General features: G+C 35.4%; 1 protein-coding gene and 1 non-coding gene across 3 annotated transcripts in view; both read right to left on the bottom strand.

The window, feature by feature from the left end:
* GPR158 (G protein-coupled receptor 158) overlaps positions 1-13181 on the bottom strand; it is a 409138-nt gene that overhangs the window by 50314 nt on the left and 345643 nt on the right. For both annotated transcript variants that reach the window (XM_025463914.3, XM_049099715.1), the window contains one exon: positions 11477-11586. In XM_025463914.3, coding sequence (XP_025319699.3) covers positions 11477-11586 — 110 coding nt within the window. The remainder of the gene's footprint in view (positions 1-11476; positions 11587-13181) is intronic.
* LOC112670428 (U6 spliceosomal RNA) lies at positions 3438-3539 on the bottom strand. Its single transcript, XR_007409364.1, has one exon. It is a non-coding gene; the product is annotated as a U6 spliceosomal RNA (small nuclear RNA).

The raw sequence follows: 13181 nt of genomic DNA on the forward strand, positions 1-13181 counted from the left end.
TTTGTATATAGTGTAAGACAGTGCTCCAGTTTCATTCTTATGCATGCGGCTGTCCAATTTTCCCAGCACCATTTGTTGAAGAGACTATCCTTTTCCCATTGTATATTCTTGCTTCCTTTGTTGTAAATTAATTCACCATATATGAATGTGTTTACTTCTCGATAGCCTTCTGTTCCACTGATCTGTGTGTGTGTGTGTGTGTATGTGTGTGTGTGTGTGCATGGAGCCCAATGCAGGGACTGAATTATAACCCTAAGATTAAGACCTGAGCTGAGACCAAGAGTCAACCTACCGAGCCACCTAGGCATTCCTTTGTGTCTGTTTTATATATGGATGCCATACTGTTTTGATTGCTATAACTCTGTACTATCATTTGAAATCAGGGAGCATGAATCCTCCAGCTTTGTTCTTTCCATTTGTGTTTTCTTCAATTTTTCTCATCAATGTATTATAGCTTTCAGTATACAGGTCTCTTGGTTACATTTATTCCTAGGTATTTTATTCTTTCTGATGCAAGTTTGTCTTTTAAAAAAGATTTATTTATTTATTTATTCATGAGAGATACAGAGAGAGAGAGAGAGAGAGAGAGGCAGAGACACAGGCAGAGGGAGAAGCAGGCTTCTCACAGGGAGCCCGATATGGGACTCAATCCCGGATCCTGAGCCAAAGGCAGATGCTCCACTGCTGAGCCACCCAGGCATCCCCATTTTGAAGCAACTTTAAATAGAAGTGTTTTCTTAATTTTTCTTTATGATAGTTTGTTATTAGTGTATAGGAACACAATAGATTTTTGTATATTGATTTTATATCCTACAACTTTACTGAATTCATTTATTAGTTCTAATAGATTTTTGGTAGTGTCTTTAGGATTTTCTGTATATATTATATCATCTGCAAGTTGTGACAGTTTTACTTCTTCCTTTCCAATTTGGATACCTTTTATTTTTCTTGCCTAATTGTTGTAGCTAGGACTTGTAACACCATGTTAAATAAAAGTGGGCACCCTTGTCTTGTTCCTGATGCTAGAGAAAAAGCTTTCAGCTTTTTACCAGTAAGTACAATGTTAGCTGTGGCCTTGAGACCACGTGTGGCCTTTATTATGCTGAGGTACATTCCCTCTGTATCTACTTAATGTCGAGAGTTATTAGCATAAATGGGTGTTGAATTTGTCAAATGCTGCTTCTGCACCAGTTGAGAGGATAGGATTTTTACCTTCATTCTGTCATTTTATTTTTTATTGAAGAATAGTTGACACACAGTGTTATATTACTTTCAGGTGTACAACATAGTAATTTGAGAAGTTCACACATTATGCTATGATTCCTGCAAGTGTAGCTACCATCTGTCAGTATAGAATGCCATTATGGTATCATTGATACATTCCCTATGCTGTACCTTTTATTCCTGTAACTTATTCATTGAATAACTGGAAGCCTGTATTTCCCATTACCCTGTGCTCACTTGGCCCATCCTCCTATCCACATTATTTTATTACTTTCTTGATCATATCCTTTGGTGTACAAAAGTTTTTCATTTTGATAAAGTCCAGTGTATCTATTTTTTTCTTTTTCTTTTTGCTTGTGCTTTGGGTTTTTTCTCCAAGACTATGGATATTTATGTATCCTTCTAAGAGTTTTACAGTTTTAGCTCTTACATTTAGGTCTTTGACATATTCGGAATTAATTTTTGTATATGGTGTAGAATTAGAGGTCCAACCTCATTCTTTTGCCTAAAGAAACCTGCATTGATCTGTATGTCTCTTCCTATGCTAGTCTCACACTGTTTTGTTTGCTGTAGCTTTGAAGTAAGTTTTAAAATCAGAAAGTGTGAGTCTTCCAACTATCTTCTTTTTTAAGATTGTTTTGACTATCCTGGCCTTTGCATTGCCAAAGGAATTTTAGAACCAGTTTGTCAATTTCTACAAAAAAATCAGCTAGGATTTTAATAGGAATTAGGCTGATTCAATTTAGGAAATATATCAATCTGAAATCACTAAGTTTTCCAAAGCACAAACAAGGGATCTTTCTTTTTTCTTTCTTTCTCTATCTTTCTTTCTCTTTCTTTCTTTCTTTCTTTCTTTCTTTCTTTCTTTCTTTCTTTCTTCTTTCTTTTTTTTTTTTCTTCTTTAATTTCATTCCACCGTGTTTTGCAGTCTTCAGGGCACCTTTCTAGTAGTTCTGTTGTTAAATTTATTCCTACGTATTTTTATTTCCATGTTATTGTAAGTGAAAATATCCTCTTTATTTCAGCTTTAGCTTGTTGCCAGTGTATAAACTACAACTGAGTTTTGCATATTGATTTTGTATACTGTAATATTATTGCTAAACCTGTTTATTACTTAGAGTGGTTTGGTGGCTTCCTTAGAATGTTCTCTACAGAAGAGCATGATGTCATCAGCAAATAGTTTTACTTCTTTCTTCCATCGGGATATCTTTTATTTCTTTTTAGAGCTTAATTGTTCAGGTGAGAACTTCTAGGACAATGTATAGTAGCAAGAGCAAACATTCTTATCTTGTTCCTAATTTTAGGGGGAAAGACTTCAGTCCTTCGTTATTAAGTATGATGTCAGCTGTGGATTTTTCATAGATAACTTTTATCAAATGAGCAAGTTTTATTCCATTCCTTCCATTCCATGCTGGTTTTTTTTTTTTTAATCATGAGAGCATATTAGATTTTTGTCAATGGTTTTTCTGCATTTGTTGAGATGATCATGTGATTTTGTCCTTTATTATGTTAAAATACTCTACTACATTGATTGTTTTTTGTATTTATAGGCTAAATCCCACCTGGTCATGATGTATAAGCCTTTTTGGAGGTTACTGGATTCTGTCTGGATTAAGATTTTTATGTCTATATTCATAAGAGATATTAGTCTGCAGTTTTCTTTTCTTGTGATATATTATCTATTTTTGGTATCAGGGTAATACTAGTCTCTTAGAATGAATAGGAAGTGTTGTCTTTTCTATTTTTCACAATGGTGTGCAAATAATTAATTTAATTCTTTAAATCAGTGGTATAATTCATCAGTGAAACCATTGCATGTGAAGGGGAGAGGGAGTTTTTTTGATTACTAATGTCTTTATTTGTTTCACAGTAAATAACACTTCTAAATAATCTGCAGGTCAAAGAATAACTCAAATTAGAAATCATTTTAAACTCAATGAAAATGTAAATCCAACTCCGGTATTTTGGACTGGATACATGCAAATGCTAGGTGACTGGTAGCAGGGTAACCAGAGGCCAGGGGAACTGGTGCAACAAAAGGACACAGGTGTGTCCATACAACACTGGAAGCCAAGTGCCTCCCTCTAGGCCCTGATAACAGAAGGTGATAGCAGTCAAGGGCTTGCAGGAGCAAACTGCCTCACCATGGCATTTATATCTTTCTTTATTTTTTATGTTTAAGTTAAAATATTTATTACAGCAGGTCTTTAGTAAAAAGTATGGAATGCTTCAGGAATCTGTGTCATTCTTGTGCAGGGGCCATGCTCATCTTTTCTCTGTTCTAATTTTAGTATATGCACTGCTGAAGTGAGCACTTACTGGGGCATTTATTTATTTATTTTTCACCGGGGCCTTTAAAATCTGGCTGCCTTTCTTTCTGCTACAGAATGAATTAATCTCATTTCCCACTTCTTTTCTTTTTTTAAAAGATTTTATTTACTTATTCATGAGAGACAGAGAGGAGAGAGAGAAAGAGAGAGAGAGAGAGAGGCAAAGACACAGGTAGAGAGAGAAGCAGGCTCCATGCAGGGAACCCGACGTGGGACTCAATCCCAGGTCCCCAGGATCATGCCCTGGGCTGAAGGCGGCACTAAATCGCTGAGTCACTCAGGCTGCCCTCCCACTTATTTTCTTATGTCTACTTGAGGAAAAGAAACATTTCCACTATAAGATTTGTTAGTTTCTAACAAAGAACAGTAGGATAAAATATTTATTAACTATAGTTTGAAAAGTACTAATTCTGAATTACTAGATGGGTTTTTATTCATAATTTTAAAGTTGATTAACACACACACAATTGCATACATACATATATAAGTTGAAACCATATAAGCCAGGCAATTAAAAAAAAATCCCATGTTTCTGATGGGCCACACAGCCCCTAAACTATATATTCTAATTCATACCTATTTCTAGAAATCTTGACATAAAATGTTGATGCTGTGATTAGAAACTAGAGCATGTATATATATGTACACCAAAAAACTAAAAGAGAAGTTTAATATTGAAAAACTTTGATGTAGATGTTATAAAATAAAGTATATTTCAAAAGTATGTGTCACAAAACAGTCAAGTAGGACATCCAACGTCAGACAAAATAAGCTTTAAGTCTCTTTAGTTTTCTGAGTGAGATATATTCCCATTTTATTCATGTCTAACATTTAATACATTCTGAAAAGTCGAACAATTAAAAAATGAGTTTTGATTTTATTTTTAATTGTATTAAAAAGCTAGTCATTGATGTTTTAAAGGTCCTGCATGAGTACAGATCTCTAGTTAATAAAAGACATCTTTTATCAATATGCTTATATTTCCCAAAATCTTTTACTTCCTATAAGTAGATTAAACTGAACATATTAATTCATAAATGAAGTTATTCAAGCCAGCAACACTTAATTAGCTTCTGAAAGTGATAAGTATGCCAACATAATTAACAATATTTAGGGTCATTGAGCTGACATCCTATAGGAAGCTAGACAAGGCAGTGTGAAGTCATGAAAAGGGGCAGGGTGGGGATGAATGAGCAGAGGGAATTGTTTTATGCTCTAGTTAGAGATTTTATAATCAAAGAATAATTCATTGGAACTTAGGAGATTCTGTTTTCATGATTTCTGGGGAGCCATTAATAAGGACTAGTCCTTATGCAAAGTCCCATGGACTTAGGGATTTAGGCATGTTGGGATGGATTATGAGAATGCCAACAAAGGGGAGATGCACACAGGAAGGAGAAGTGGCAGGGCACAATTTGTTTATTTCTCAGGTTTTCAAGGGCCTCTCTTCCTTTAGGCCCTTCCAAGCATATGAGTGATCAGAATGACAGAAATGTGTGCCTGCAAAACTAAGGTGTGTAACTACACACTTTCTGAAAGTTAATTAGAGTCAGGATAGCACATAAATAGTTTTGTATTAGCACGAGTCACTATGGTGCATTCCATGCCAATGCTTCTTGAATTGATGAAATTATGAAGTAAATTTCTATTGTTACAAGCCAAATGGCTTTTGATTTTCCTGTTTCATTGCAAATAATTTAAAATCGTAAAAATATCTTCAGGGAAATTATTTAAATCTTGATAACCCAAATGAGCTAAGAAACTGGAAAACAAAGTCAAATTATGTACAAATCTAAGTTTTTCCCCAAATCTCTTAAAATGCCAGCATCATAGTTCCAAAACACGAATTTGAAACCTTTATTTTATAAATTGTCCCAGTATGTCATTTTTCTATAGGGCATCTAGGTATTTTCTAGTATATGCAAAGTGTGGGTGTGTGAGGTAAGACTGATATTTTGTAATTTGCCTCTGAAGCTAAGTAACTTTCTTTGGCTTTGGAACTTATTTAGCTTCCTATTGACAAAGATTCTCTCCTTAATCACATGCTAGCCAGGCTCCTCTGAGCCTCCTGCTCCACTGGGCCCAACCTTTGGACTTCCCTTGTGTTCACATTGCCCAATTGTAGCAAGAATCTTACTTAGTCAGCTTAGTGAGAATCTCCCACCCTTGATATCTGAGACCACCTTGGCCTGTCTTTTGTAAGATTCCTGTCAAGTGGGTTTAGCCAGAAATTCTCCTTTGCCTCTGGTGCTTTCTCTTAGCAGTTTTTCATCCATGAACCACACCCTGCTCCTTCACTGTAAATCCCGTTTCCTTGTATTCTGAATTGAACCCAATCTCTCTCCCCAGCTGAAAAATCTCATGTTGTTGTGCCCCTGAATAAAGTCTGTCTTACCATTCTTTAACAAGTGTCAGAATAATTTTTTTTTTTTGTTAACAATGTCCAAATAGTACCCTGACAGGGAAAGAGAGCTTCCTTAGAAACGTATGAATGCGTCCCATTTCTCTGGGACAATATGGTTCTTAAGAAATGTCACTGCGAGTAATTTTCCACTTGACGGTATTCTACATCCAGAGGCGGCAACCAGAAAAGATGATAAATCACAGTGAGCTTAGCAGAAAGAAGAACCTGAAGTCTCCATCATTACCAGGATCCATATGGCAAACTCTTCCCATTTCCTAGTCAAAATGTAATGTCCAAGGCTACATGTTCAAAGGACATGTTATTGATATGTTCTTTTGGCTGTGGTGGGCAGCTGGCTAAAACCATTTTGAAACTATTCCATGTTCAGACCCTTTGGGTCATGATTTGGGACATTAAGTATCATTCAATTGTGAGTTAGGGTAAATTCAAGATTTTTGGAAGAATTTCATGTACACCCATAGGCATTTTGCTCAGCCACCTAAGAACAAAGGTTGTTGTTTTTCTGGCTTTCATAAATTAAGACTAACCAACACTTTGCTCAATGGTCTGTTAAGGCAGATGGTTCTGTAGCTAATAGTCTAATTTGCCTCAGTCTCTATCTCAAATTACCTGCCAGCCAGTGGTTGTCATAAGTTAAGCTAAAGAAGGCAACCTTCATTTTTAGGAGCTCTTAGCTTCTCTACACAGTCCTAACTTGCTTATCTTTCAGTCTTTCAAAAATTTAAGATATCTTACTGTATTTTATGTATCCCTATAAAGAATATATAAGTAAACAAATATAGGTAACTTCCAGTCACTTTTGAAATTTACTAGGAACAACAACAAAAAATTAAGTTAAAAAAATACAAAACCTTCTCACAAAGTGTAAATATTTGGTGCTAAGGAGAACAGTAGAGAAAACTGCTACGTATTGTGTTGTATCTAGAGCAAGGAGTACTGAATAATGTATGAAATGAAAATCCCTAGTCCAGAGACAGAAGAAGGCTTTTTCACAGCTTGCTTTAATATTCATTTTAAATATAGTACAAAAGTCTTTTGTTTATTTTTCTTGATTAGCCTCAGAAAAAGGAGAAAGGCAATTTGTTTTCAGAAACCATATTACAAGGAATAGGAAAATGTTCTTTCAGCATTGTTTCTTTTTTTTTTCAGCATTAAGTTTCTTAATCTCTCTTTACCTCCTTGCATTTAAAACATTTCTTTATTTTGCCTCCTAAAAACATAGCTTTTCTGAACCTAGAGATATTGCCTTTCCAATTTCCTTAAAACAAACAAACCTAGCTTAGCAAGTATTCTGTGAACCCACACAACCATGGAGGTACTAGATGTTCTTTTAGATCTGTCCTGTATCATTCATGTCCCAAGTCAAACATATGTACAGTTACTGAAGGAAATTCCTCTTTATAAATGAATCTTCATTTTTTCCTACTTCAGCTTTATTTTCCCTTTGGTCCATATTAAGAAGCTAAAGCCTATACCATTCTTCTTTCTTTCTCCAAAAAGGAACAAAACAGTTTCAGGTTCAAATAAATTGCACTGCACGAATGGCTGTCAGTGAGGTGGGGCAATGGGACTGGCTTGCTCTAGGTATCAAAGGGACCCATTTGCCTGTAGAGATCTTAGGGTAATAATAAAGACAACTGAAAGTTGGTCTGCTTTTTATCACCATCACACGATAGTGATTCTAAATGTCGGTGGTAAAAGACTCCTCCATGAAGAGGCAAACCACTCTCTCCTTGACTCCAACTTGTTACACCCCTATATTGCACTGTTAATCATTAATTGATTAGACTCTTTTGCAATTTCCCTTGGGATTGGCATGGCAGTCTCTGACTGTATGATTCTCAAATGTAGGGCAAGACTGCTAAATTGAAAAGTGGAAAATTTGATAAAAGTGAATGAAACCTTTAAGTTCCCTCCCAGGCTAATAGTATCATTTCTGTGACAGTGTGAGATTCTATTCCTTTTTCATACTTGCTCCAAGTTTTCAAGGCTCCTGGAATTCTGTAAATACTACAATCAATCAGTGAGAAACCAGGGGATGGAGAAAGAAATGTTCCATAATTTTACTAAACCTTGAGGAAAGTGACTGAAATAAAGCAAAAACTCAGGTCTTTCTCGCCTATCCTAGTCTCAAGGGACTTTAATAGTCACTTTATGTATCTGTACCGATAATTTCCTTAGAATTTTCTGCCTGGAGAGGTAGGATTTAAATTTTGAAAAAAATATTGAAATAAAAAAAATGAAGTATCTATGGAAATGATATATGGCATTCACCATGCTATCTTGATCCCTCAGGTTCTCTAGAGCCTAGTTCTGTGCCTTTCTCCATATCCTCCCAATGAATTTCCTTATTGCTTAATTCAGCCATAGTAGCCATATCCCCTTGATATATTTACATATATTCCAGTCCTGTTTAGCTTTATAACAGCTTTATAGGTCTGGTGAGAAAATTGATTTTCAGGTGTTAAAATGATTTATTCTTGGTTGTATAAATAGTTAATAGCAGAACTAAAATTTTGAATTTGGATTTGTTGGATTTATGTCTTTCCTCTTTAAAATAGAGGTATTTTAATTTTTAAAATATTATTTATTTGTTTATTTATTTGAGATAGAGAGGGAGTGAGTGAGAGTGCATGAGCTCAGGGGAAGAGGCAGCAGAGGAAGAGGGAGAGGGAGCAACAGACTTTCCATGGAGCAGAGAGCACCACGTCGGGCTTGATCCTATGACCCTGAGATCATGACCTGAGCCAAAGGCAGATACTTAACCAACTGAGCCACCCAGGCACCCCTTTCTGTCTTTCCGCTTTATTATGTTATGATAAAATCTTGAAAGTCTTTTCGTCAGGGCCACATGTTGCTTGAATCTAAAAATATCAACCAAGACACCCTTGGCAGCTTACATTCACTATAACCATCCATCCATTCATTCACTTATCTAAATGTATAAATATGGGCAAGATGCACAACGAAGAATGAGGAATATAAAACTGGTTCAGCCAGTCACTTCCACTGAGTTATTCACATTTCTCTGGGATGCTAATTGTTCAGTTTTATAGACTTAAGCAATATTGGAATTGTTTAAATTTGAGCAATTTGAAAAAAAAACAGAATATAGTATAAAGCTATATGGTTCAGAAGAGTAATTCAGCTCATTACGTTAGCAACAGTTTCTACTTGATTTAAGCCTTCAGTGTTTAACTCTTCACTACAATGACTTCTAAAGACACATAAACAGAAGTAGCTTTAAGTCCAGTCTTTACAATAAAGAGAAGAATGATGGACTAATCTAATTTCTCAAATTCCAATCGTTTGCATACCATAGTCAAGATTTCTTCCTAGGTCTGTGTAGTAGCTATATATTCTTAAATCAATTTCTATTTATTGCTAAATAATTTATTGCTAAACATATTTTAAAGGAAACTTTACATTGCTACTTTAAATGAAAAACTGATAATCCAGAAATAGAAAGTAACTATAGAAATACAGTGAGATGGTCAATAAGTTATATCTAAGTAGCATTGCAGTGGAAAGCCTGCAGCTTGATCTGCTCTTTGTTGCAAAGGAAGATTAACAAGTGTTTGGCGAGTGTTAGAGACCTACTAGTTCCACATTGATTTTTCTCTTGGAAATAATCAGAAGGATGTAAAGAGCATCTGAATGGAAGTAATTTTCTCATTACATGATTCAGTGCTATTTAATACTGTGTTTGCATTCCCCACCAAACAGTCTCTTGCAGACCACAGAGTTATATGTTCTAGACATGTGGGGACATGTAGTAAGTCAGGGGACTGTAAATGCATTATGTGTGGAGAGAACTGTTGGAAGCAGCTTCCAAGTCTGCATCTGACATTTTTATTCATTAAATCATTGACTAATATGTACTAAACACCTCCTGTGTATCAGCCATTGTGCTAAGAGCTGGGGATTCAATGGTAAGATCCTCACTTCAAAGAGAAAGTAAATTAGGTAAAAATGAAGAAGGTAATTAAATAAACAAACAATATTATATAATAGAGGCCCTAAGAGATGTTAAGTGCTAGACTCATAGGAAAAGAGATCATTTTTAAATCTCAAGAGGTCACCCATTCTCTCAGGATTTCTAGAAGGCTTATTGTCTCTTATAGGTTGCCAAAGATTATTCATTTCCTTTTGGTGAGCATCAGTTGAAAATAGCTATCATATAAGGAATGGAAACCGGAAGATACTCGAAGACTACAAGGACAGAATAGCAAAGTGTGCTGTGATATGGAATAAAAAGAATGTCAGAAAGAATATTAGAGATTAGCCTAATCCTTTCCTTTTGTAGGAAGTAGAAGCCTAGGATTTCCTAGAGTCAGAGGCTAAAATGAGATTTAAGCTGGATCTCCTGAAATCCAGTCCAATGTTCTTTGTACTATAGGACATATTTAAGAAAGGAATCTTGAGAGTTAAGGTTATTTACATTTATTTAAGAACATACTCTGGAGCATTTCCAGTAAATAAGTACCAATGAAACAAAAAAACAAAACAAAACAAGAACTTGAAAATAAATGGAGATTCTTATGTAGTAGATAGCACAATGATCACATTTTAAGGAAGATTGAAAGGGGAATATTTAAAGACAAATATAACACATATTATGGCTCTAAGATAAACTGTGTCTGAGCCATATTAAAATACTTTTATTGAGAAGCACTTATGATCACATTAGCATGGAAATATGAATGGCTTACTATGGTTAGGAAAACAGCTTTAAAGCTAATCAGCATAAAGGGTTTCCTTTACAGAGATGCAGTTTTATCGTCAGGGAGAAATTATGCTCTCTTTCCAGTGGTCTTTGGCACCACTGTATTGAGAGAGCTTGGAAAGAGGAGACAAGGGAAAGCCCTTTATGGATAAGTAATGTACTATATGACTCTTTCTTCTTTATATTTATCATATACATTAAGAAAAGTAGGGAGTTTTGAAAGTATAAGGGGACTTACTCATCCTCTAATTTATAAGGTTGATAATCATTAAAGCACATTGGTTAAAGCAAGAGGACAGTCAAAAACACTGTTTTTTGAACTTCACCCATTGAACATCAGCAGGATTATCCTGGGGCATGTAATTTATGAATGAAGAACAGTAGCTTCTGTCAAGTCAACATATGGCTAAATTCTACTATATAAGGATTCTTTGGGAGCTCTGGACTTGGATTATTATTTCAACGGTGTTCCTGTTCTTAGCTAGTCAGTATTGTCTTGCATTTATTCTAGACTATTTTTTATTCAGAATTAAATTTTCCATACCCAATGGCACATTTTATTAAAGCATAGTGTTCAAATTCAGGTGTATTAAAGATTTTTCTAGATAATCCTAATGATATTGCCTTGAAAATGAAAAAGAATACGTATTGTCTTGCTGTCTAAATTCGTGAAATTAAACCATTTAAGTGGCTGACCCAGCTTGTAATTATATGCTAAGCCAAACACTTTGATGTTCCCCTGGGAATGAAAACTAATGAAATACAATATACCTGTGAAGCTTGAGAGTGACAGTTCCGTAAACAGTAGCAAAACCGAGAAGACGGACCCATCTTAGGAGAATACAGCGAAATGTGCTTGGCTCAAAATACAAAATAACAACCTGTAGGATGAGAACAGAAAGAAAGAGACCTTCAGGATCAGCTGATGACCCACAGACTAAAATCAAAATTTCACATAGGAATTTTGACATAGCACACATCCTTTTGAATAAAACTTTAAAATATATTTTTGATCATTCATTGTCTAAATCAAAAGACTAGAGTCTATTGCTTTCAAATCAAACCTAAGTTCTTTAAATCTAACTTTCAGGAGTTTCTATGAATTGTCTCTTAGCCTTTGGCACTCTCTTTATCTTCCCAGATGGGCCGGCCAGGCAGCCCTCCATTGTCATACTCACTGGTGCCTTGCTGATTCCTACCTCCACATTTCTAGTAGTATCTTTCCCCTGTCTGAACCAGTCCTCGGAATATTATCCTGCATTGTACTCCCCAGTCAATCTACTTAGTACCTGCTCAACTGCTTCACTAATTCTTCTCACTCCAGAGTTATCACGAAGCAAATATTAATGAAGCATTTACCATGAGCCAGATACTATACTACATGCTGTAGATACAAAGGCCAATAAGAAAGAGAAGAGAGACCTGTAAACAAGGAACTGCATTAAAATAGCACAAGTGCTGTGATAACTTCTGTGCAGGTTCAGTGGGCACAAAGGAACAAGTGATCAATTCTGGAGTGGGTTATGTGTGTGGGGGGCAGGTGGAGGGCAGTCAAAAGGCATGTGGAATGAACTGTATGTATTACCTTTCACATGCTACTGGTGGTTTTGAACAAGCCCTCATAGAATAGGAATTGGTTTGGCCCTGCTTAAGAAATCTAAATAAATGCTGTTCAAGAATGTAGACTTATATACTCTTATGCTAGAGCAGCAGGCCTGAACTGATTTTGCTGAAAACAAGGTCTTCATAACAAAAAATATACTCACTCCTAAAATCCTGAGTGTTATTTTAGTTTTTTTAAAATCTCAAAGATATAAATATTAGTAAACATAAAGCACAGCTGGGGGAAATGGGATGGGTGCTGACGTTTTCTTGCTGGTAACTTACAAATGGAGCCCCACCCTCCAAAAGTGCCAAGAATAACATTACCTATAGCTCTCTGATGGTATTTCTCAAATAGTTCTACTTAAGCTAAGTACTTCCAATACCATTAGAATTAAATTCTCAAGGAGTGGGAAAAAGGCTGGTATTAAGAAGAAACCAAAGGAAGGTTTTTACCTTATATGTGTGGCCAAGAGATAATGTTGCTTTGTGTATATGTGGTATTTGTCCTTAGTTTTCTAATTCTCTAGATCTATGCTGAAGATGCAGATAAAGATGTGATTTTAAAGTTCAATCTATCAGGAAAGTGCTTGGAGTCATCCAAAAATTGATATAAAAACCATTTCCTTTATTTGCTATTTTCACAAAACAAGCTGAAATTCTGTAAATGTGTGTTTTAAGTTTTAGCTCATATATTTTGGAAATAGTTCCTTTACACGAGGGTCTGGCGGTAATTAAAAGTTCTAAAAAATAAGCTGTATTGTTTAGTAAGGAATCTGAGCTGAGGGAAGAAGGGTAAGTTTAGAGGGGAAAAAGAACAAATGAAGAAAACTTGGTAGAAGATTAAAGGATCAGGGGATATGTGTTTCTTCTC

This window comes from Canis lupus, chromosome 2, assembly GCF_003254725.2.
Source record: "Canis lupus dingo isolate Sandy chromosome 2, ASM325472v2, whole genome shotgun sequence".
Lineage (NCBI taxonomy): Eukaryota > Metazoa > Chordata > Mammalia > Carnivora > Canidae > Canis > Canis lupus.